The sequence below is a fragment of the Furipterus horrens genome, unplaced genomic scaffold (genome assembly GCF_987537825.1).
Source record: "Furipterus horrens unplaced genomic scaffold, mFurHor1.1.pri manual_scaffold_4, whole genome shotgun sequence".
Classification (NCBI taxonomy): domain Eukaryota; kingdom Metazoa; phylum Chordata; class Mammalia; order Chiroptera; family Furipteridae; genus Furipterus; species Furipterus horrens.
Window position 1 is genome coordinate 107,968,537 of NW_028327174.1, and position 25,933 is coordinate 107,994,469.

The following is a 25,933-nucleotide window of genomic DNA, read 5'->3' on the forward strand; positions in this document are numbered from 1 at the left end:
TGTTGAATTTTATGGTAGTATTTGAATGTTATTTCTCCTGAACCATTTTTCCACATGGTAATTGGTTTAAAAAAACAATCTTTATAAACACAGTCATTATTTTTATTGTCCCTGGTTTCTGAGTTTCTTTAATCGGCAAAATAAAAAGGAAAGAAACTACACTTTTCTGCACACAAAAATGTAGGAAAGAAAAATATTGTATCACTATCAAATAATATACTGTTATCATAGCATCTTATTTTCAGTTATTTGTAATTAAGTCTCTGTTACTGATTTTCTACGTATAAGCTATTCTTTCTGGAGATTTTATGCCATAATTTTTCAAATGTTCAGTTAAATAATCCTTATCAGGGGGTTGAATAATTTAGATGAGATTCATAGATTCCAGTGCTTGATATTAGATTGTCATCCTATATGATTATTAGAATACCATTTTTCATTCATTAAAATGATAGGGCCAGAATTTTTAAGTAGAATTTGGGTCTTTGTCTATTAAGTACTTTTAAAAAGTATTATATACATTTTTCAGTCAGTTACCTGAAAACAGTAACTTTTGGATTTATTCAACAGTGATTTTCATTTTAAATGTGTAGTCAGCATATACATATTCACTTACTAGTTAACATTTATTTAGTATGACTGACTCATTTATTTATTCAACTGCCACTTGCCCTTAAACAGCTTATTATTTAATTTGAGAAATCAGACATAGTTCGGGAGATTTTTTTTAAATCTTGGAATACAATGGATAGAAAAATATCTTTAATTCAACACATTTTATTAATTACTTTGAATGCCTTACATGCAGGAGTTGCTCAGCATGTTGTCAACAGTCTTAAAGAAGGTAATCCTTAGCTTCTACATTCCAGAAAGATGCAATTTATATTTTAGTGGTATGGGAGTAGTACCCAATACGATGCTGCTGATGATGATAGGTAACTGAATACAAACTGTAGATTGAACATTTTACTTGCATTCTTACCGCAGCCTTATAATGTAGCTCAGAATTATTTTCTTCATTTTCGTCGTCGTCGTCGGCAGCCGTCCGTCTCGAGAGACGATGGCGTAGCTTCTTGAGAGTCTATCTGCACCGCCGAGAATGGCTGTGCAGTCCGACTCGGGAGTGACAATCCCTGCTGCACTTGTTACAGGTGAAGGCAGATGGCTGTTGTTGCTGCTGTTGACGCTGCTTCCGCCTCGATCTTTTCTGGGCCGCCTCCTCGTTGTGCGCAGCCTCTGCGCGTAACGTACCTTGCCTGACCGCGAGCCTCCAGGCTAGGCGGTCGTCTGCTTGAACTTCCCATGTGTTGAGATTGATGGAGCATTGTGTCATGTCCTTTTTGCAGATGTCTTTGAACCGCAGTTTTGGGCGCCCTGTCATCCTCTTGCCTTCTGCTAGCTCGCCGTAGAGGAGGTCTTTGGGGATACGGCCTGCATCCATTCTTTTGACATGGCCGAGCCACCTGAGGCGTCTCTCGCTAAGAACTGCATGCAAACTGCTCATATTGGCTCGCTTCAGCACCTCGGTGTTGGGGACCTTATCCTGCCAGGCGACATGCAGGACGCGTCGCAGGCACCTCATGTGGAAGCTGTTGAGTTTCCTTTCGTGCCTTGCGTAGGTGGTCCACGTCTCGCTGCCATAGAGGAGAGTGCTGAGTACGCAGGCTTGGTAGATGCGCAGTCTGGTTTTCTCAGTGAGGCTGGAATTGTTCCACGCTCGCCGGTTCAGTCTGGCCATAACTGTGGCTGCCCTGGCGATTCTCCGGTTGACCTCCAAGTCGACTGACAGAGAGCTCGAGATGGTGGACCCGAGGTAAGTGAAGTCGTTGACAACCTCCAGGGTGTATCCGTCGATGGTGATGCATGGGGGAGTCCCCGTGCCTTGAGCCATAACATTCGTCTTCGTCAGGCTGATGGCTAGTCCGAACTCCTTGCATGCGTGGGAAAGGCAAGTGACTAGCTGCTGGAGTCCCTCTTCGGAGTGTGATGTCAAAGCTGCGTCGTCGGCGAAGAGCATCTCACGGATGAGCACCTCTTTGACTTTGGTCTTGGCTCGTAGATGGGCCAGGTTGTAGAGCTTGCCATCGGATCTGGTGTGAATGAAGACACCCTCGCTGCAGTCCTTAAAGGCGTATTGGAGGAGCATGGAGAAGAAGATTCCGAACAGCGTAGGCGCGAGGACGCAGCCCTGCTTTACTCCGCTGCTGACTGGGAAGGCCTCAGAGGTTGCGCCGTTGTAGGACAACGTGCTGTGCATGTTGTCGTGAAAGGACATGACCACAGCAAGCAGATGTGGTGGACAGCCAATCTTCCGTAGCAAGCTGAAGAGTCCGCTTCGACTGACCAGATCAAACGCCTTCGTGAGGTCAATAAAGGCGAGGTAGAGTGGTTTATGCTGCTCGTGACACTTCTCCTGCAGCTGGCGTAGGGAGAAGATCATGTCCACTGTTGATCGGCCAGCTCTGAAGCCACACTGGGACTCTGGGTAGACGCGGGAAGCAAGGGTCTGCAGGCGGGCAAGAGCGACCCGGGCGAATACTTTGCCGACGACGCTGAGGAGAGAGATGCCCCGGTAGTTGTTGCAGTCGCTGCGGTCTCCTTTGTTCTTGTACATGGTGATAATGTTGGCGTCTCTCATATCCTGGGGGATGTAACCCTCCTTCCAGCAGAGACAGAGTAGATGGTGGAGCGGCTGTAGCAGGACTGGTTTCCCGCTCTTTAGGATTTCTGGAGGGATTCCGTCGCTTCCTGGTGCTTTCCCACAAGCGAGGCGGTCGATGGCTTTGCCGAGCTCTGCCGCAGTAGGTGGGGTGTCTAGCTCCTCCATGACTGGTAGGTCTGGGATGGCTTTAAGAGCAGTGTCTGTTACGGTGTTCTTCGTTGCGTACAGCTCGAGGTAGTGCTCGGTCCACCGCCGCATTTGCTGTTCCTGGTCAGTGAGGACCTCACCTGTCTTGGACTTAAGGGGGGCGATCTTGGAGGGGATTGGGCCTGTTGCCTTCTTGATACCCTCATACATTCCTCGTGCGTTGCCTATATCGGCGGCTTCCTGAATGCTTCTGCACAGGTTTAGCCAATAGGTGTTGGCACAGTGGCGGGCGGTCTTCTGGACTTTGTTCCTGGCAGCCCGTAGAGCTTGAAGTGTACTGGGAGTGGGCGTGACCTTGTAAGCCAGTAGGGCCTTCCTCTTAGCCTCGATCACGGGTTCCATTTCTTCCCAGTGAGCCTCGTACCAGTCAGCGTTCTTCCGCTCTTTCTTCCCGTAAGCAATAATGGCGGAGTTGTATATGGCGTCGCGGAGACGTGGCCAATTGGATTCGATAATGTCATCTGCCGCCACTCCCTCGCCGAGTGCATCTTCCATCTTGTTGATGAATTGCTGGGTCTTAACTGGGTTGCTGGCACAACTGGTGTTGATGCGTGGGCGACCCTTCATCTTGGAGTGGTGCAACCTCTTCGGCGTTATGCGCACCTTGCTTACCACGAGGGCATGGTCCGTGTCGCAGTCTGCACTGTGGTAGCTGCGGGTGAGGAGGGTGCTGCCAATATCCGTTCTTCTGGTGATGACGAGGTCAAGCTGGTGCCAATGACGGGACCGGGGGTGCCTCCATGACACCTGGTGGATCTCTTTGCACTTGAAGAATGTGTTTGTCACGCACAGGCCGTGGTGACACGAAAGCTCAAGCAGTCGCTGACCATTCTCATTGATCTTTCCTCTCCCAAAGTTTCCAAGGCAGGTGGGCCAGGCCATGTGGTCGGCTCCTACTCTTGCGTTGAAGTCTCCAAGGAGATAGAGAGCGTTACTTCTGGGAATCTTGGATAACGCTTCGTCCAGTGCATGGTAGAACTGTTCTTTCTCTTCGGTGGTGGCGCAGAGGGTTGGGGCGTACGCGCTAAGAATGCTGACTGGGCCGAAAGTTGTTGACAATCGGAGGGTAAGTAATCTCTCTGTGTCTCCTGTGGGTGGCTCTATGGAGTTAACAAGCGTGTTCTTCACAGCGAACCCAACACCGTGCTGTCTTGGTTGGTCCGGAGACTTCCCTTGCCAGTAGAAGGTGTAGTTGGTTTCTCTGATAGTTCCGTTGTCGGCCAACCGGGTCTCCTGTAGAGCCGCAATGTCGATGTTTAGTCGTGCCAGTTCCCTATCGATGACAGCGGTTTTCCTGGCACCCTTGATCCACGGAAGGTCTGCAGTAAGTCCGGGGCACATGGTCCTGATGTTCCAGCTAGCGAGGCGAAGAGCCGGAGGCTTCTTTCTTGTTGTTTGCTTGGAATTAACTGGTGCGGGTGTTTTGTGGCCCACTTTTCGAGAGGCGCCTCTCTGATCCCCACGCACCCAGTGGGGCAGGCGAGCCATGGCGAGACGGTAGCTGTCCAGTGAGGTGCGATGACCTCTCCCACCGTCAGAGGAGACCCCTGGCGCTCATTTCCTTCGCCAATCGGATGAGCTTATAACCGGTATCTGTCTCCTCCCGTGTTGAGTTGACATCTTGCGATGACGCTGGAGTGTCCTCTCAAGTGAAACTGAAGCTACAGAGCCTGGGCAGGGTGATATGGAGGGTCTGCTGTTGCCCATGCAGCAGACCCCCCCTCTCTTCGCAGCTGAAGGGTCCAAGGGAAAGACAAAGTCAATACAGCTTGGCTTCAGATGCGCCGCAGGAGTTGCCGGTGTTGACTACAATGTCAAACCGCCTTAGGGACTCCGGCTCCGGATTTTCTGTCGGGGTTTACTCCCTTAGCCTTTCCCCTGAAGAGGTATGCCGCAAGGCAGCGGAGGTTTTTTGGAGTCAGGTTTTTTTCTTCATTTTACAGATGAGGAAATTAAACGTAGAAAGGCAAGTAATTTGTCCAAGGCACACAGTTAATACAAGGAAGAGATAGGATTAAACTAGTCATTTGACTTGATGTGCCATTCATATTGCCATCATATTATAGCATAAATAATTATGTGGTATCACAAAGAGCAGAAATGCAATAAAAAATTGATAATTGCCTTAAAAAGCAAAACTAAATTTTTATAGAGATTTAAATGAGTGGCAAATTACATGTACTTGGAGAAGATGAGAAAAGACTTTATTATTTTGCAAATGCAAATTAAAGTACATTGTGTATACCGAGTTCAAATAAAAAGTTTTCACTCTGTTTTATGAATGATTTAATGTATAATAAATAGACAGAAGGGTGTTTCTCAGTATCCAGCTATGAATATACATCACAGTTATATAATCTTACTAGAATACTCACATTCTAGATGGTAACTAGAACAATAAATATATTTGCCCTCTACAAGATGTTCCATAAAGCATGCTAATTTTCTGAATGTCGCTTTGTCAAATGATTGGCTGAATTTTTGCCTTAGAATTGCTTCTTCATATCATTAAAATAAATACAATAGGGAAGCTAAGGTCTTATTCATGTAAGCAAAGCATGATTTACTTCATGTGTATAATTTAAAAGAATTATCTCATGACTTTTAACTTAGAGCTTACATCATTTGAATTTGGCATTTGAAGAATTTGGTGCAACAGAAAATAGGGTCTGTAAGAAAGGCCAAAGAATGGCATTATTTATCTCAGAGAATAAGTAAGCACAGGAAATAATTTTTCAGAAATGTTAACTCTAATACTTCTGATTCTGTGATAATTTTATGTTTGATAAAAATAGCGAGAATAGTTATTTGAAGATATAATTTGACTAGCTGATTTGATTGGCCTTCTGTATATATACATTGTTATGATACGAACAATGCTTTAGAAGTGTATCTACTAAAATCGAAATGATACAAAAAATACTGGAAGGACCTCCATGTGAGGAAAACATGAAATTTATAAAATATTTCATGTGTTTTGGTTCTATATTTGTAGCTAGGGAAGCTCAACATCATAAAGATATTTGTTCTCCCCAGGTGAATCTACAGATTCAAGGCATTTCCAGTAACATCTCAGAATGAATTTTAATCAAACCTAAAGTGTTAATTTTAAAGCTTATATGGAAGAGCAATGGGCCAAAAATAGCCAGGACATTCTTTAAGAAATTTGAAGGCTGAGAACTTGTTAAACTCTAAATGTGACAGTGATACCAGGATGGACAAAGAGTTCCTGATGGAGAGCGGAGCGCATGTGAGTAGACCTTCACAGATAGAGATGGTTGGTGGATGAAAGGCCTGGCTTTGCAGACCCGTGAGGACGTAATTGTCGCTAAATAAACTGTTCAGTAAGTGTTGCTGGGACAACATTCCATCTATGTGGAAAAAGTAAAATGATGTTCTTACTTTTGCCCACAAACAAAATCAACACCAGATAGGTTAAAAACTTAAATAATAACACAATACTTTAAAAGTTCTAAAAGAATATATTTATGTTTTCTGATAGGCAAGGATTGCTTAAACAAAATGTGAAAATGTATAAATAATAAAGAAAAAGTTTAAAAATTTGACTATGTTTAAAACAAAAACTCATGTAAATAAAAAATAAAAGTGAAGGAAAACTATAGAGTATGAGACGTATTACAAAGTAATGGTATCCAAACTAGGTAAACAACTCTTAATAGTAATTAGAAAAAAGAGAAGTAGAGCAATTACAAAGTGGACAAAAGATTTAAACAGGTGATTTACAGAATTATCAATATACACATAAAATATGCTCAAGCTATTAGTAATTAAGGAAATGCACAATGAAAATAAAACCATGAGATGTCACTTCCCATCCATAATTTTCTTAAAATTTCAAATGTCTAACAATCAAATATTGTTGACTTTGTAGAAAAGGGGAGATTTTCTTCTGCTCATAGAAGAACAAGTTGATTCTACCATTTTGGACACTGTTTGGTAAAACCATGACTTAACAACTATTCCATTCTAGGGAAACTCTCATACCTATATACCAGAGATATTTAAACGAATGCTTACAGTAGCATTCAGTAGTAGTTAACAGAAGGGATACATAAATTGTGGAGTCGTCAGTCAATGGAATACTATTTGGCAGTGAAAATAAATGAATTACCTGTATCACTATGGGCAAGTATAAAAATGTTGATTAACAGAAAAACCAAAAGGATCTAATATAATACCATTTTATGTGAAGTTCTAAAACATATAAAACCAATACTACTGTTTAGGGATATCTGCATGTGTGATAAAAGTGAAGGGACATAGATTGTAATGATAGGCACCATATTTAAGCTGGTGGTATCCTTTACAAAGGAAAGAATAGGAGATCAGTCAGGAAAAGGTACACTTTATATCCTAAGGTGGGGGAGAGGGTTGCTTTATTATGCTTTATACCTTTTTTTTCTCTATCTATTTTTAATTGTTTTTCTATTACAGTTGTCTCATTTGCTTTATACCTTTTCACTGAATTTTTTAAAGTATAGTTGAAACTTAAATAAAGCCATTTGTTATTAGATAAAAAAAGCATTACTGATTCATTCAAAATTGTAGTTTTGAAGCGAGGTTGCTTTTTTTATTCACTCATGTTATTAAGTTTACTTGGTTGCTGTTGTGCCTGCAAAGAAGGGGTAGCTTTCTGAGAGGGACACAGGTGACCTTTCTGAGACATGATGTGGGTAAAAGGGAACCAAATATGGCTTCCCAAGTCTAACTTCCATTTTTCCTATGATGTAATACTTACTTGAATTTAAGTATTATTCAAAAATACATCAATATATAATATAAATTATTACTTGCCTCAGAACTTAGATTTCTCTCTCTCTCTCTCTCTCTCTCGCGCTCTCTCTCTCTCTCTCTCTCTCTCACACACACACACACACACACACACAGATCTTTCCTGAACCAAGAGTGAAGTATAACTATAAATAGTGGTTTATTTCCACTCTAGTGCATGCTGCACAAATTATTCTTGTTGAATTCTATATGAAAGAGATAGTAAGAATGAATCCCTTACTCTATAGCCCTTTGAGGTGTAACTGTGGATTCACAAAAGAAGTAATGGCTACTCATTTTTCCCTTTGAGTTTACAGAAAGTTTTGTCATTATATTTGTCTAGACTGCGAGGAATAACATATTCCTGTAGCAGTTTTAGTTAAATATCAATGCAAAAGAGAGAAAACTAATTCTATTTCACTAATTACCTACTCTACCACTCACCCCCAATGATTCTGGTCAGAACTTTATCATTAATTAAGGTTCATCTGATGCGTATACTATTCTAGACTCAGCATAAGACATTAGAGACAGGTCTTCTTTTAAGGAGTTTATAGTTTATGTTTGCTTAATTGAATAATAAGTGAAACATAGAAAGACAGTTTTGTACACACTTTAGTTGTCCTTGTATCCTACCCATTCATGGCTTCAAAATTAATAAGCTTCTGTAGAGATAAGAATAAAGATTAAAGACAAAGATAAACTGTGATTTGTGACCTCAGCTGTCTTTTCCAAGGGGACTGAATTAGTCATTAAGCTATTCTTGTTGATAGCTACATAGGGATGTGTTTTTCAGGTCTCTGACAAAAATGAAATTTCCAGTTGGTTTGAAGAAGAAAAATCAAAGCTCTCTGTAAAACCTTATCCCTAAAGCCTGAAGGCTCTCTGAGAAAAAGATTCATGTTTTCTCCCAAGGGACAAACAGAGGACTTTCTCAGTTCAGTAAATTTAGTTGGGAGACACAGATTTCACATGACATTCTCAGACTTTATCCTAGAAAACTTAAATCAATCAGACTTGATCAGGTGGGTGTGTTCTTACAATGTGGCGAATATACAAGATAGAAGAGATGTGATTCTCTCCTTCAGGATCAACAGCCTTTTGTTCCTGAGAATTTTAGAAATTGGAAATGAACACTGTGTGGTGGGCCTGTGACAGCCCAATATGGGTGAGACACTCTAGCTCTTTTTTTCTGTTTCCCTGGTTGGTCCACCCACTTCCTGGTTAACACTGGCTTTTGATCTCAAGGAAAGACCCAAAGATAGAGCAACACTGCGAGTCACTTCTGAAAGACAGACATCCTCTCTCTGTCGGGATTCTCAGGTGGTTTGGTGACTGACTCTTTTGCACTGATGCCAGACTCGACGGCAAGCCTCCCACTCTTTGGCCACCCCTTCCCCTAGTCCTCCAATTTTGCTAATTCATCAGCCCAGAAAGGCTTCCAGTTCATTGAGCTTCCTGCCTTTTCACTGCTACCTCCTTGTCTGTGCCTCCCTCTCTGGTTCAGAGTCTGTAGGTCCTCAGTACAGCCAAATGTTTGCCCTTTTCTCTGCCATTGTACTCACCCAAAAAAACTTCAACCTGATTAAGTCTGTTTTTCTGTCTAGTCTATGCCTGCACCCAAAGGACTGAATTTGCCTGGACAGCCATGCTGACTGATGCCATCTTAAGTTTGCTTACACAAAGCACCAGAGCACTCGGTGCTGACCTGCTGCAGCAGCAGGCATCACTCACCGTCCTGTGTCCGCAGTGTTCTCCTACTGTCCTTCCTGCCAGCGCGCACTTGTAGTGTGTCTCCCATCCTTAGAAAGGAAAACGTCAATCTAAGCCCTCATTCCCTTCTAGCTCCTCTAATGCTCTGTTCCCTTTTATGGCCAAATTCCCCCAGAGAGTTGCCTATATTCAGCCTTCATTTCTTCAGTTTGCACTTTAATTAATTAACTTCAGTTAAGCTTTTGTCCCCACCGTTCTCCTCATGCCGAGGTCCCAGTGACTGATCTAAATCGGCCTTTCTGGTGTAGTCGGTCCTGGTGATTACTCCTTCTTTTTGAAACTCTTTTATCACTTGGCTCTTGGGCCACTTCTCCTTACAAGCCACTAGTCGCTTTTCCTGCTCCTTTCTTTTCTGCCCTCTGAAGTGTTTGCAACTCTTCTCTTGTGTGACTCCTCCAAGAGTAATCAGAGCCCCATGGCTGTACAGGTTCGTATGCTGAGCGCCCCAGCTCCAACAGAACAGAAATTCCTGCACTTGGGACCCTTCCAGACCTTGCCCTTTGCACCTCTTCATCTGGCTGTTCATGTGTATCTTTTATAAAAATGAATGCATATATTGTAATAATTCTCAAAACCCCACCACAGAAATCTCAAACCATGTATTTCCAAATGCGCTCATGACTTTGTCCCTTGAAGTCTAAATAGGCATTTCAAATTTAACATGCCCAAAACTTATTGTCTATCTCCCCATTAAAAAAAAATGCATCATCGGCGGAGCTACATCTTAATGTGACAAGTTACCCAGATTTATTTTTCTTTATAACCTTTGTTACTACCTGACGTCACATATTTGTATTTTTATTTTTTCTCCTGATCCACTGGAGTATAACCTGTGTCAACAGGATCTCTTTTGTTTATTCATTCCTTGTAGTAGGCAGAATAGCTGTCCCATAAAGATGTGCATGTCATCATCCCCCAGAATCTCTGAATGTTTCCTTATGTGGCAAAATGGACTTTGCACATGTGATAAAGTTAAGGACCTTGCGCTGGGGACATTATCCTGGATTATCCAGGTGGACCCAATGCAGTCACAATGGTCCTTATAAGGGAAATAGGGAGGCATAGGAATTAGAGGAACTAGGTCAATGGAAGCAGAGGTTGGAGTGATACATCCATGAGCTGAGAAATGTGGACAGCCTCTAAAAGCTGGAAAAGGCAAGGAACAGTTTCTCCCCTCGAGCCTCCAGAAGGAACACAGCTCTGTCAGCACCTTAATTTTAGGCCCATAAAACCTTTTTTGGACTTCTGACCTTCAGAACTTAAAGACAATTTATCTGTGTTGTTTAAAGCCATTAGACTTGTAATTTGTTACAGCAGCAGTAGAAAACTAATATACTTCAGTGTCTCAGGAACCTAGAATTTTCCTGGCATATAGGTCCTAAATAAAATAATTTTGTTTGAATAAATTAATATGTCTTAATTATTTTAAATTCCATAGAAAGATTATTGAAGTGTCTAATCCCTATTTTAAATGTTATCATTAAAAACAAATGATCCATTTTTTTTTCTTTGCAAAGTAATGTTTGCTTTTATTTTTGTCTAGGCAAAAGATACTGTTTTGTTATCCTAGTCTATTTCAGGCAGGCATTTTATAAGTCTGTGTGTGTAGTGACTTAGAAATCCCAGAATGTCAGGAATGGAAAGGACTTTAAAGGGCATTCAGTTGAATTTCCTGATCTAATGTTTGTGTATTTCTCACACTATCCCTGACAAGTGACCATCCCAAGTCTATTTTAGAACCTTCGATGCTGGGAAACTCGCTTTAGCTGGAGGGGTCAAGACCACTTTTGGATAGACTTCTCTGACTTTTGTCTGTTTTGTTTCCCACTTACAGAATTAAACCAAGACTAGAAATGTTAGTTATAAGCCAGCACTGGCTTATTTAAAACTATTTATTAGAGATATGTCAGAAATTTAAGTCACTGATTATCTTTACATGTGAAATGCCTACTTTTGCCTTCACTTTTGTCAGAAAATCCTTATGTTGTTCCATCAGAAACCATCAAATATGCTTTTAGGGGTTAAAAACCAAGAACTGATTTGCAGTGATAAACGCTTGCATTGCTCCCCCATCGTACCTCTGTGGAGGCATTTAAGACAGTAATTTTTAATGGAAAACGATATTGATTTCACCTTGGATTTATACTTCTCTCCAACTACTGTCAGATTATTAGTATTTATATTTTGTGAATGGCTTGGCTGATGTACAATAGTTAATTGAATTCGGTTCAACTAATGTTGATCCCTGTGTTCTCATGCACTATGCTATGAGAAAAAAGGTGGTAAAGCTTTGACTCATGCCCTATAAGAGAGTGTACCTTATAATCTAATAGGGAATATAGACATGTAAGCACAAATACAACAAGGAGTTACAAATGCCCTACTGATGGCACAAACACAGACTTCTGAGAGGGAGTGGCAACAGTGATTACTTCTGACATGGGAGGGTGAGAAGGGGAGTAGAAGGAGGAGAGAAGAGAGGAACAAAGAAAATAAATGTAATGTATGAACTTACATGTAATTGAGCACCACAGTGTCTTGAATGGTCCGGTCGGCAGCCGTCCGTCTCGAGAGACGATGGTGTAGCTTCTTAAGAGTCTATCTGCACCGCCGAGAATGGCTGTGCAGTCCGACTCGGGAGTGACACGGTTTCTGTCTCCTCCCGTGTTGAATCGACATCTTGCGATGACGCTGGAGTGTCTTCTCCAGTGAAGCTGAAGCTACAGAGCCTGGGCAGGGTGATATGGAGGGTCTGCTGTTGCCCATGCAGCAGACCCCCCCTCTCTTCGCAGCTGAAGGGTCCAAGGGAAAGACGGAGTCAATACAGCTTGGCTTCAGGTGCGCCGCAGGAGTTGCCGGTGTTGACTACAACGTCAAACCGCCTTAGGGACTCCGGCTCCGGATTTTCTGTCGGGGTTTACTCCCTTAGCCTTTCCCCTGAAGAGGTATGCCGCAAGGCAGCGGAGGTTTTTGGAGTCAGAGTTTTCCTTCTCTGATGTGCCCTGACTGGAAGATCGAACCAGCAACACTTAGCTCGCAGGCCGATGCTCAATCCACTGAGCCAAACCAGCCAGGGTTATTGTTAATTATATAAATAGTAATAGTTTACATGTGTGTACCATGATTACTTGGCAAATAAAAATTTGCTTTCAAATGCCACAATTTTCACTTTCTACTGATGTATTAAAAGAATTTATTCTCTAATGTAAGTGACATATGAAAAATTATGCATTAAAATTAACGATGGCATTTAAACAACCTGTTAAGACTCATTTGTCCACAGAATGTGACAGGTTTTATATCTAGCTCTCAAAATTATCAAAGTTGTTTGCATCAGTCAACTCTGTATTTTATAGGTTCAGATGGAAAGTGAAGCTTTTTAACCTGTAAAGATAAGAATTTCTCAGCCACTTAGATTCATTGCTGCATTAGTGAAGTTGCATTTTCCATCTTTGAGGTGTCAGCCATGGGCTTCGGCAAGAACTGGGGTGTGGCGATTGCCTTGCCACCCTTTTTGAAGAAATTGGTCCCTGGAGAACTGTAAGGTTCCTAAAGGAAGGCACCACATCTGACCTACTCTTTCCTGTAGCTTTGATGCCTACCATCAGAGGCTTTGTTGGACAAATCCGTGAATGAATTATTGTTACCCCACCCCCCACTGTCCTTCACGTGTCAGCAGTGAAAGTAAGAAAGGAGCGTGGCGTGATTTCTTCCTTTCATGGACTACTGAAGTATTTGTTCTTTTTCACAGCTCTCAGTCATTTGTCTGCTTGTGTTTCTTGTTCATTCAGTAGTTCATTCAGCATGCCAGGCGCTGCCAGGGATCTCAGCCTTGCTCAGAGTCCTCCAGAGCAGGCATCACATCATGTTCACATTTAATGCTGGTAAATGCTTTGTATGATGGTGCTATTCAGTACGCATTCACCCCAAAATGAATAGTAGCAACTTTGAACTAGGAGAGGACCTCACTGTACTGTGAGCAGCAGGTACTGAAGCCTCATTTGCTAGATTCCCAATAATGGCCCAGAATCTTAAATATATTTTTCCCTTCGTGGTTGTTTTGTGTCGTTGCTGTTTTTTACAAATGAGCGCATTCAAACTTCCCCCAAGTTCTGCATCTCTTTTCCTGTACAAATAGGATGCAAAGGCAGGGCTGGTTGGTGAGAAAGAATCTCCTGATATCTAGAGAGACAGAAAGACAAATATGTCAGTTGGCTAATGTGCCATGGAGACCTAGTACTTTTTCTTCTCTTTGCCCATACGCTTTCCCCTCTTTACATCTCCATGTGTCATTAAATGTTAATGTATTTGTTACTGGTCACAACAAGAAAATCCTTTTTAAGGTGTTGAAACTTACTATGATCTTAAATCTTTTCTTTGCCTTATTGCCCTTTCTTCACCAACTACCCTGTCTGCAAGTCTTTTTTTTTAAAGTATATTTTATTGATTATATTGTTACAATAGTTCCAGTTTATTCCCCTTTGCTCTCCACTGCCCAGTACCCCGCTTCCCCAGCAATCCCACCCCAGTCCATGCCTATGGGTCGTGCATACAAGTTCTCTGGCTCCACCCTTTCCTATATTATTCTTTTTTAAAAATAATTAATATTTTATAACAATAAAAAATAACATTCCCCCCCTCTCAGACTTAAGACCCTTTATAATCTTAAAGGACAATGGGCGACGGTCTCGAGCTCTTCTAGCTGCTTCAAGCCGGGCATGGTCATCGTCCTACCTACCCTTGGGTCCAGAAATCCGTAATAAGAGTGTGGGTGTGGAGGGGAGGGTGGCCTTCCCACATGGGGAAGGATCGTGCAGATTCCAGGTCAGTTGGCTGTCCCTGGACAATGGCGTGCTTGGTTTAACAGGCTGGCATCCTTGTTGTATTTTGGGGGCAACAGATTTGGCAACAGCGTTAAAAGACCCTGTCTGCAAGTCTTATTAGGTTCAGGCCTTTCCCCATGAACTGCTGGAGCTTCTACTAAAACATGACTGGTGATATTTGTGACCATGTGTATACATGCTTAGGTATGTTGCGATCTGTGTGAAGAAGACCATCTTGGTTATAGAGAGTTTGGTTTTCATATGTGAGAATGGTAATAAAATCTGCATATAAATGGTTAACGTCTTAAAAAATATTCAAGTCCCTGATAAGTCCAGGGGGTAGAGCAGTGAGAAGGGGGGCATAGCACAGTCTAGTGAAGGATGCATACAGTAAGACAAGGAACAAATATATAAACACAAACTAATCACTTAGAGCAGAAAACATCAGCTGCCATGGGAGATCAGGGGAAGCCCCACTTCAGAAGGGTGGTCGGAGACAGCTTTTCTGAAGGTGTGACAATTATGTTGAAATTTAGAGATCGAAAAGGATTCAGTCATACTAGGAAGGCTGAGAAGGCCTTAAGGCAGAGAAGAAGGGATGTTAAACAATAAATAAATAGAAAGTCTGTCCTTTGAGCTGGACTGACTTGTTTGGGGTGGGGAAGATCTTGCGCGGCCATCCAGGCATTATCTGCAGCCAGGGAGCTGGCTTCCTGGGATTGAGAGTGCGGACTGTGGTTGTGAGGCGGCACTTCTCCGTGTGGCCTCCATGCGGCCTCCATGCTCCACTTCAGCTGCTTTCATTTCAGTCTTTGCCACCAGCCAGCCCCTGGGGACCCACCGAGGTAAGTAAGTGCTCTCTGTTATTTCCCCAATTCCTGTAGCTCAGAGGATGACTAGTTAGAGTCTTTAGATGCTTCTGGGCATATTTAATGAGAAGCATCTGAAATCCTTTATAGTAACTTGTTTTTTCATGATCTGTGATTGATAAAATTTTGCTTCTGGACATGTTAAGGACAATTTTAACTTTTCTTTCTCATGTGGAGATGAGTAATCCGAAGTGATAGTAATGGCATTATTCTGGGGTGTGGATTTTAATGAGTGCTTCATCCTCCACAAAGGCATTCTCCCTCGGGTATTTTAGGGTCACATGCTAACATTTTCAGGCTCATCACAAATGTGGAAAGCTCTGGAGTACAGAGTATAACTGCTCCAAGACCAAGATGGTTTTTAGAGCTAAATATAGCCTGCTAGACAATAAAACAAAAATATATGTTAATAAATCTCTGAGGAAGACAAGTAGGAAAGCTAAGTTACCGAGTGACTGAAAGTACCAGAACGTAAACTTGAGGGGAGCACGGCTAGGACTGTGCTGCCCACCGTCGGCCCTCCCGCCTGGAACAGCACCTTGCGCAGAGCAGGCCCGCAAAGCTCTGCTGAGTGAGCAAACGGAAAGACCCTGGGTGGGTACACATGGCTAAGTGGCAACGCTGAGACGTATTTCATGCATATTTTTAAAATAAGCTTGAATTGGGAATGGTGGATTTTGACTTTGTTTTTATTATTTTCAATAAATAGTGAATTAGTGAGATTATGACAGAGAGAAACTTGAAAGTTTTTATGTTCCTAAGAAATGGTTGGAAGGATCATTGGGAACAGTGGCTTTAATCTCAAAGTTACTCTGGCATCTCGTAGATTTACGACTCGTTATGTTTCCTACATCTTTTCTACCTGTGTGTCCTTGAACAAATGATTTAATCTGTATCTCTGCTTTCTCATTTACAAGATCGGACTAATAGTAGAACTCTACTACTGTACCTGATCGGATTACTGTGCGGATTAAACCAGTTGAGATGTGTTAAGCACTTGATGCAGTGCCAAGTGCACACAGTGAGCTACATAGTGCTAATTTTCATTGTCGTTTTCCTCCTCCTCCCCTCCTTCCTCCTCTTTCTCTTTTTTTTTCCTTCCTCCTCTCCTCCTCGTTGTTAGCATTATCATTAGAAGTATACTTTCTGTGACTGAGGTAATTTCTGTCAGAAAATTTTGTGTCCTCAGTGATAACCAGAAATGACAAATTGATTAAAAATTTTAAAAAACCAGAAACTTCTGTAATGCATATATTTGGATTTTTGTTTGTTTTCTTAATAGCTTTAATGAGCTATAATTCACATACTCTAAAGTTCACCCCTTTAAAGTGTACAATTCAGTGGTTTTTAGTACATTCACAAAACTGTGTAACCATCACCACTATCTAATTTTAAAGTATTTCATCCCTCCAAAAAGAATTTTAGAACATTTTTATCATCCACATACCCATTACCAACCCCTCCCCATTCTTCATTTTTCCCAGCCCCTGTAACCACTCATCTCAGTCTGTCTTCCTGTATGTGTCTATTCTGACCATTTCATATACAGAGTCACACAATATGTGGCCTTTGTGTATGGTTTCTGTAACTTAGCCAAATATATGCGTGATTCATCCGTGTTGTAACATGAATCAGTACTTCATTCCTTTTTGCGAGTAACTAATATCCATTGTACAGATATACCACAGTTTGCTTATCCATTTATTATCATAGCATTGGGGTGCACGTGGGTTGTTTCTATTTTCTTGGCTGTTATGAATAATGCTGCTATGACATTCATGTACAAGTTCTGCGTAGATGTAATTTTCATTTCTCTTGGGCATGTACCAAAGCATGGAATTACTGGATCATCTGATAATTCTATGTTTAACACTTTAAGAAACTACCAAACTGTACCACTTTATAGTCCCAATAGTAATGTATTAGGGTTTTAATTCCTCTATATCTTTACCAACACTTATATTCTGGGTTTTTTATTTGCTTGTTTTAGTCATCCTAGTAAGTATGAAGTGGTATCTTGTAATTTTGGTTTGCATTTTCCTAATAATGATGAGCATCTTCTTATGTGCTATTGGCCATTTGTGTAACTTCTTTGAAAAAGTGTCTATTCAAATCATTTAACCATTTTTTAATTGGGTTATTTGTCTTTTTATCTTTGAATTGTGAGTGTTCTTTATATGCTCTTCATGCAAGTCTCTAATCAAATATATGATTTTGAAATATTTTCACCCATTCGATAGGTATTATCCTCATTTTCTTGTTGGTATATTTTGAAGCACAAATTTTTAATTTTGATAAGTCCAAATTATGTATTTATTTATTTGTTCTTGTCATGTGTACTTTTGGTGTTATATATAAGAAGCCTCTGTCTAATCCAAGGTCTGGAAGTTTTACTTTTGTGTTTTCTTTTAAGATTTTTACAGTTTTCTTATATATAAGTCTGTGATCCATTTTGAGTTCATTTTTTGTGTGATGTGAGGTAGGGGCCCAAATCCATTATTTTGAATTAAGATATCCAGTTTTCCCAGCACCATTTGTAGTAAAGACCATGCTTTTCCCATTAAATTGTCTTGGCAACTTTGTCAAAAATCAATGACCATAAATGGAAGGGTTTATTTCTAGACTCTGAATTCTGTTCCATTGATCTGTATGTCTGTCTTTATGCCAGTGCCACACTGTCTTGACTACTTTAGTTTTATAGTAAGTTTTGAAATTAGGAAGTGTGAGTACTCCAGCCTTATTCTTCAGTACTATTTTGGTTAGTCTGGGTTCCTTGTATTTCCACATGAATTTTTAGATCAGTTTATCAATTTCTTTGAAAAAGGAAGCTGGGATTCTGATAGGGAGGGGATTGAATCTGTATATATGAGTTTGAGAGTATTGCCATCTTTATAATATTCAGTCTTGTGGTTTATGAACATGGGATATGGGATGTCTTTCCATTTATTTAGATCTTCAGTTTCTTTCAACGATGCTTTGTAATTTTCAGTGTACAAGTCTTATGCTTATTTTGTTAAATTTATTTCTAAGTATTTTATTCTTTTTGATGCTCTTGTAAGTGGAATTGTTTTATTAATTTTATTTTCAGAGTGTTCATTGCCATATATTTTGAGGTTTTTGTTTGATTTTTATTTTATTATAGTAAGATATACATAAAACTTAGCATTTTAATTATTATTGAGTATACAGTAAGTGTTTACAATGCTGTGTAACCATTCCCAGTATATATTTTAAGAACTTTTTCATCATTCCAAACAGAAACTCTGTACCCATTAAGCAATAGGTACATAACTCAAGTCTCCTCCCAGCTTATAGTAACCTCTATTCTACTTTCTGCCTCTGAATTTGCCTGTTGTAGGTACCATGTGTATGTAGAATTATACAGTATTTTCTTTTGTGTCTGGCTTATTTCACTTAGCATAATCTTTTCAAGGTTCATCTATGTTGTAGCATATATCAGAATTCTATTTACTTTTATGACTAAGTAATAGTCCATTGTTCATACATTTTGTTTTATATATTTATCTGTTGATGGATTTTGGGTTGTCTCCATCTTTTAGCTATTTTGAATGATGTTGTTATTAACATTTTTGTGCAAGAATCTGTTCAAGTTCCTGCTTTCAATTATTTTAGATACATAGTTAGGAGTGAAATTGCTAGGTCATGTGGTAATTCTATGTTTAGCTTTTTGAGGAACAGTGAAACCTTCTACAGGAGTTGCAGCATTTTATACTCCTACCAGCAATGCCTGTGGGTTTCAGTGTCTCCACATCCTCACCAATACTTGTTATTTTCCACTTTTTAAAAATAATAATCACCTTAATGAGTGTGGTATTGTTTTTAGATTAAAAATTAAAAATGCATCTAACAATCTTTTCGTAGTAGAACAGCTACTCCCTCAGACAGATACATGCAAAGTGTAGTTCACTGAAAAAAAAAGTCAAGAAAACTGGATTTTCTCTATTTATTGTGAGCTTTATTTTCTTATTATACTTGTAATTCCCGTACTTTGTCACAGTTGAGGTTGAACAATTAAAGGAAAGCTGGGCTTTTAGAAGGAGAATACTGAAAACTTTTACATATATGTCATTTTACAGTTTGGAAAATATAATGCTTTCTATCTTTTCTATGATGCTGAAGACAACAGAAACTGTTGTTAGAACTCTACCAGACAAGGATGAAGAGATGGACAGGTACTTCTTGAATCCTTCTCTAATGTCATCAGAATGTTCACCAGCAGCCTTGAAAAAGAAAACAGAAGACATGAGCGACCTCCCTTCTGAGAGTCAAAGAAGCATACCACTCGCTGTGACTGATGCTTTAGAGCATATTATGGAACAGCTCAATGTTTTGACACAGGTGAGTTGGCACACTTTGCACTGGGAGGTAAGATACACAGAACAGTCCTGGTTACAGAAGGTTGCAGAACTAGCAGAGCAGGGGGAAATTTTTCTTTCTTAGAAAGGCAAGCTCCAGGTGGTAATCAGTATAGCAAGGCATGCTCTGCTGAGCTGCTCTAAGAAGATCTTGTGGAGATAAAGTCAGAACCTGTCCACCCCTCCACACCCCCTCACCCCCACCCCTACAGACACACAGTTCTATATCTTGATCCAGGGGCAGGAAGGGAGCAGTAAAAACTAAAGAATAGTGGTGGCAACACTCCATGCTTTAAATGTATTTGATTCTGGGCAGTAATGTTTACCCTAAGAATTTTTGATGGGTTCAGATTAGGATATTATCAACAACATATTTCGGGCTGTAAGACAAATGTATTGGGATTAACCATTTCTGGTTAGAATGAAATATTGGCAGTGTTTACAGTTTTCTTCATTCTGAAGATATTCTTGCTATCCAATACATAACTTCCCTCGTTCCAAATCTTCTTTCATTCATGCTCTGTTCTTCTGGAAGTGATGGGTTTTGCATTCCCATTTTAGAATCTTACTTAGCCCTTTGATGCCAGTTTATCTTTGCAAAGAAGGGCTACCATGAATATCTTACAACTCTTGGTCAAGAGATATAGATGTCATTTAGGGGAAGTGGTGGGTTGAGATTGATACACCAAAGGTTTCTCTTCCAGCTTTCCTGATTCAGTGCTTTCTTTGAAGAAGTTTCCTGTTGTTCCTCTTTGATATACAGACCAAGGATACCAATATTCTTCAGAGAGGACATTGTCACAGTTATACAGAAAGAGAGGCTATAATGTGATCTAGAGAGATGTCAATTACTTTTCCAGGATAAATATTTCAAGTTGAAATAGCTCTTGCATAAAAATCATCTAATTTTGTTCTCAACCCTGGCTGTACATATAATTACCTGAACAACCTAAAAGTATGCAGATGCCCAGTGCTCATCTCCAGAGAATTCATTCACGTGGGTCTCGGATAAAAGCGCTGGCGTCTGTCTTTCAGTCACGCCATATGATTTTGTGTGATAGCCAGGGAATAGAGCCACTAAATACAGAGTGAAACGTTCAGCTTCATGCCAAATTCAGTTTGGGTTGGCTGTTTCCCATATTGCCACGAGTTCCTCAGCTAACCTACTGCCTGCGATGTTGAGTTGTCGTGAGGGTCTCACCCACATGAATCTTTCCATTCTTCACACTTGGCAGCTTCATGACTCATTTCTCCTTATTTTTACCTGATTCACAGATAAATGAATCACTTTAACATCTCTCTGATATTTTTATCTTTAATTCTGATAGCCAGTTGGCTCCTCCGTATGAAAGTGGTTAAAAGCAGGCACAGCGCACTTGCAAAATGGGAACAGCGAGTCTGTGGGCAAGTACCGAGTGAGATGAACATGCTCTGATTCACTTTAATTACAGACTGCTGAACCTGTAGCTCAGTGGCAGTGTTTATAACTAACTACCTTTACTGAACTATAATTAGAAATGAATTAAAATAAAATTATGTTTTAGATGGTAGATAAATGGAATCTACCAGTTTTAATGGTGTTGATAATATTCTTAACAGCTTTAGCATGTGGAGTTGTGATAATGTATATGAAGTATCTGGAAAAGTGCTTGATGCAAAGCAGGCACTCAAGAAATGACAGAATATATTACCAGCATCATTATTATTTTTACATTGTCATGATCTGTAGTATCAATTATGAAAGCAAAAGCTGTTAAATAATGGCATTTTTTTTTTAAGTTTTACCTTCAGAGGATAATACAGTGTTGTCTTGAAACTTGCTGACTAAAATAACCAAGCATATATCCAGCCTTTCCCCTATGAACTCTTCCACTGGGTAACCAAGTAGTAGATGAGAAAAAAGTCTCTTATTTATAAAATATACTAGGTAATATATTTTTAATGATGAAACTAAAATATCATCATTTACAATCCTCAGGAATTAATAGATCTTGGCATTGAGTAGTTACTAACATCATGAATGAGAACAATCAAATCTTATTAATATGTCTCCTAATGAAAGAGTAGACCACCACTTATAGTCTTACTAAGGGCTCTAACCTACATCTTGAATCCAGCCGCCCTCTGACAGAGAATGAGGAGGGCAGAAGAACAGACTGCACTGTACCCTGAGCATGCCCTTCCTCAAATCCAGACTGGTGGGAACTCTACATTCAAATGTCCCGAGTCAGACAACAGACAAATTGTAAAGAAAAGAAGGGAAGGAGTAGGAGCCTATTGATTAAAAAAAAAACAACTTTTAAATGGCATATCAAATCTTGAAAATAGGTAAGACAAAATTATAGTGTCTAGGGGTGTCACCTGAGAGATAAAATAATGAATACAAGCCAGTGATTACTGGAATGGTCAGGATAGTAACTATTAGGGGGAGGGCAGGAGCAGTCACCCTGACAGATGCTTGGAAAGACAATGCCAGTGGCCAGCAGAATGTTAGTCTTGACCTGGGTGCTGATTGTAAGACTGTTTTTCTCATGAGAATTCATAGTGACATGTGTTTTATGCAACTTCCTGAATCTGTTTTATTTTATAATAAAAGTTTTTTTAAGATATAAAAGACTGAAGATGAAATGAATTCAATATCACACACACACACACAAAAATAGATTTCCCAAATTTAAGAGTCAACATATGTGTATATGTGTAGTCATATTTCTTAGCTGAAGGAGTTAAACTAGCTAAGGTTCATCGTGTGCCATGTGCCAGGCACTCACTGAAGCATTTTCCGTGCATTATTTCATTCAGTCTTCCTGACACCCTTAGAAGTGCTGTTACCCTCTTTTGGGCATGAGAACTGGTGCCAATTATTATGATATTTTCTAAATAAACTAGGTATTCAGCTGTCTAATGAGGTATAGGTATGATGTGTCATAGATTGATTGTGAGAGAATGACCAATGATGACATTAAAGGAGCACCTGGGCTGAGCATGTGACATTCTACCCCCAGCCCTGCTCCCCACACGTCCATATGGCTTGTGGCACCACTTAGATGGCTGCCTGTGGCCTCTTCCCTGGCATTGATGCTTTGGAAGATCAGACATAAGAATTGTTTGCAGAGGCCTGTTCTTTTATTCTACTTCTCCTCAAATGCATATTTGTTTTTTTTCTTCAAACTGCTTGACAGTGCTTTGCTCTGTGCTAGGGCCCAGAGGCAGAGCAAGTTCTGGGGCCCATTTATGAACCAACTTCCTGGCAAAGGAGTGAGCTTTCCAGTTGTAAAAGGATCTCCTCTGCAGAGATTATCATCATTAGCCTCACCACCAGGTCACCAACCACTGATTATTTTGTCCTCCTTTTTGCAGACCGTTTCGATCTTGGAGCAGCGACTGACTTTGACAGAGGATAAGCTAAAAGACTGCCTTGAAAATCAGCAAAAACTTTGCAATGCCATCCAACAGAAAAGTTAAATAGAAAAGTGTGAGCAGAGGCACAATGACTGAGCACATGTACATATACACAGGAAGGGAGTGCCAAAGGCTTCATGTAACACAACCATGTGCTAATTGTCATGGCATTTCTGAAAAGACTGAGCAGAAAAAAGCATAATTAAGGATGAATTTAAACACACAAACCAATGTCAAGGATTAATTCAAATCATTACCATTTATGATTGCAGTAATAAAGTGATAAGCATTCAAGTGGCTCTTTAATTTCCCCATATTATTTTAATGACAGTTTTTATTTATAGTCCAAATTCTACCAGGAAAGTGACCAAATCTCTGGATTTCATTGTTAAATCATTTCAGATTAACCATGTTCATGCAATTTCTTAAAGCAATTAATGTGTTTTTTTTAGTGAACACCTTTGGGGTGAAATAATTCACTTCCTCTAAAATAGTATCATATATGCAGAGAATGAGTTAATGATCTGTCTTATATTTCTTTCAGTTCAAGGAAAACATTTATTCTTTCCTACCAGTGCGTTGAAAAGATGATCTTATAAAAATCCCCAAAACACAATTTCCACAGCAGGAATACACTTAATTTAATTAGCAACAGTACATGTATGGCATCAGTCAGTGGGTTTTTATTTAACATATGGTGTATATTATTTATCCTTTAACCAACCTGAAAGAAAATGAAGTTAAAAATATGTGAAGGACCCATATCTTTCCTTTCATAGATAAATGCACTGAATGAGTTGAGTTGTATTCTAACCTGGGATCCCAGTTTACAAAGATTACGCTACTATGATTTCATTTTGCTCAAAGCCAGAACAACGCAGCAGCAATATTTCTAAATATACACATGTGTATGTTCACATGCTTCAGAAATGCTGCTTAGGGTGATTTTGGCAGCTGAATAATAGGTACTGTTAAAAAAACATTGACATCATTGCCTTCTTTTTTTTTAATAGAATTGTGATTTGAAACAAAATGAAAATGAGTCAGGCATACTAAAAATCTTAGTTACAAGTTAAGAATTTTGTTTTCTCTTAAGGAAAATATGAGATTAAATTGAAGAAAAAATAATTTTAGCTTGTTTTTCTGTTACACTATATCAAGAAAAGCACAAAAAAGGTGTGAGAAGATGGTCTGCATTTATGACACGGGCAAAATGCTATCTATGTTTTGAAAAATGAGAAAAAGTAAAGTCCTATTTATATAGGAGACTATATTTAGAAACTTTTTTCAAAGTAATTTCAATTGTATCCATGGGTTTTTTTATTATCTCATTGTATTTTAGGTGACTTTATATTAAGTGTGAACTTCTAGACATTTTCAACAGTTTATACAGAGTAAATGGCATTGTATTTTTATAACCTCATTGAGAAGACTAAATAAGAAATGAAATGTCATACTGATTTTCTTTTACTCTTTTATGCTTCAAACAATAAAGATGTTTTACCTGTTAAAAATGTTGGTTTTTTTTTTTTTTTTTTAATGACTGAAACCTGGAAATACTAAACTTGTTATTATCTAGCTGACTCAATTTTTATGTACATAACAACCTCCTGGAAAACTTGTCAAAACTGTTTCCTGGGATCCAATCCAAGAGTTTATGATTCACTAGGTTAATGGGGCCCAATAATTTGCATCTCTAAGAAGCTCACAGGTGAGGCTGATGTTTGTTGGCCTGAGGCCCACATTTTAGAAAAACCATTGGCCTAGCTTTAACCACCACTTACACCTTGGTGTTCCCACATATTTTTAGGCATCGCAGACCTTTGTAAGTCATGATATAAATTAAAATGCCTTGAAACTTTTTCAAGATAGCAATTTAATTCCCCTTACTCCCCATTTTTTTAAGCTTTTGCAGCTTCTCCTTTATGTTTACCAATTCCAGCCTCTTATCTTTCCTAACATATATTCAACTGCCTGATCAGCATCTCCAACTGGGAAACTAGTAGGCATCTCTAGGTATGTCCAAAACTAAGCTCTGCAGCCTACAGCTCTCCAACCACCGCCCACCAGCCAGTTCCTCCCCTAGTCTTCCCATCTCAGTCAACGGCAGTTCCCCTTCCAGCTGCTCAGGCTGAAGTCTTCAAAGTCATCCTTCACTCTCTTCTCTCACACCCCACATTCCATTCCTTCAGCAAGTCTTTTTTAAGTATATTTTATTGATTATGCTCTTACCATTATCCCAACTTTTTTCCCTTTGTCTCCCTCTGCCTGCTACCCACCCCCCTTCCTTCCAGCAGTCCCCCTTTAGTTCATGACCATGGGTCATGCGTGTAAGTTCTTTGGCTTCTCCCTTTTCCTATACTATTTTTAACATCCCCCTGACTATTTCGTTCATATCAATTATGCTCTTGATCCCTGCACCATTTCCCCATTTCTCCCCCTTCCTCCCAGCTGATAACCCTCCAAATGATCTCCATACCTGATTCTGTTCCTGTTCTGCTTGTTTGCTTAGTTTGTTTTTGTTTTCTAGATTCAGTTGTTGATAGTTGGGAGTTTGTTGTCATTTTAATATTCATAGTCTTGATCTTCTTAACATTTCATATAATAATGGCTTGGTGATGATGAATTCCTTTAGCTTTAACTTGTATGGGAAGCACTTTCTCTGCCCTTTCATTCTAAATGATAGCTTTGCTGGATAATCTTTGTTGTAAGTCCTTGCTTTTCATCACTTTGAATACTTCTTGCCAGTCCCTTCTTACCTGCCAAGTTTCTTTTGAGAAATCAGCTGACAGTCTTATGGGAACTTTTTTGTAGGTAACTGCTTTTCTCTTGCTGCTTTTAAGATTCTCTCTTTATCTTTAACCTTTGGCATTTTAATCATGATGTGTCTTGGTGTGGTCCTCTTTGGACTCAACTTGTTTGGTACTCTGTGCTTCCTGGACTTCTATGTCTATTTCCTTTACCAAATTAGGGAAGGTTTTTTCATTATTTTTTTCAAATAAGTTTTCAATTTCTTGCTCTTCCTCTTAT

The 25,933-nt window shown here is 39.8% G+C and overlaps 1 protein-coding gene across 4 annotated transcripts in view; it reads left to right on the forward strand.

Moving 5' to 3' along the window:
• The window catches only part of POC1B (POC1 centriolar protein B), a 131,623-nt gene extending 107,222 nt beyond the window's left edge, over positions 1 to 24,401 (forward strand). For 3 of the 4 annotated variants that reach the window (XM_090273900.1, XM_090273899.1, XM_090273901.1), the window contains 2 exons: positions 19,266 to 19,484; positions 22,862 to 24,401. In XM_090273900.1, coding sequence (XP_090130026.1) covers positions 19,266 to 19,484; positions 22,862 to 22,966 — 324 coding nt within the window. In that variant the 3' untranslated portion in view covers positions 22,967 to 24,401. Of the gene's footprint in view, positions 1 to 19,265; positions 19,485 to 22,861 lie in introns of those variants that run through there. The other variant, XR_016510531.1, reaches the window with a different exon arrangement.
• The last annotated feature ends 1,532 nt before the right edge of the window (positions 24,402 to 25,933 follow it).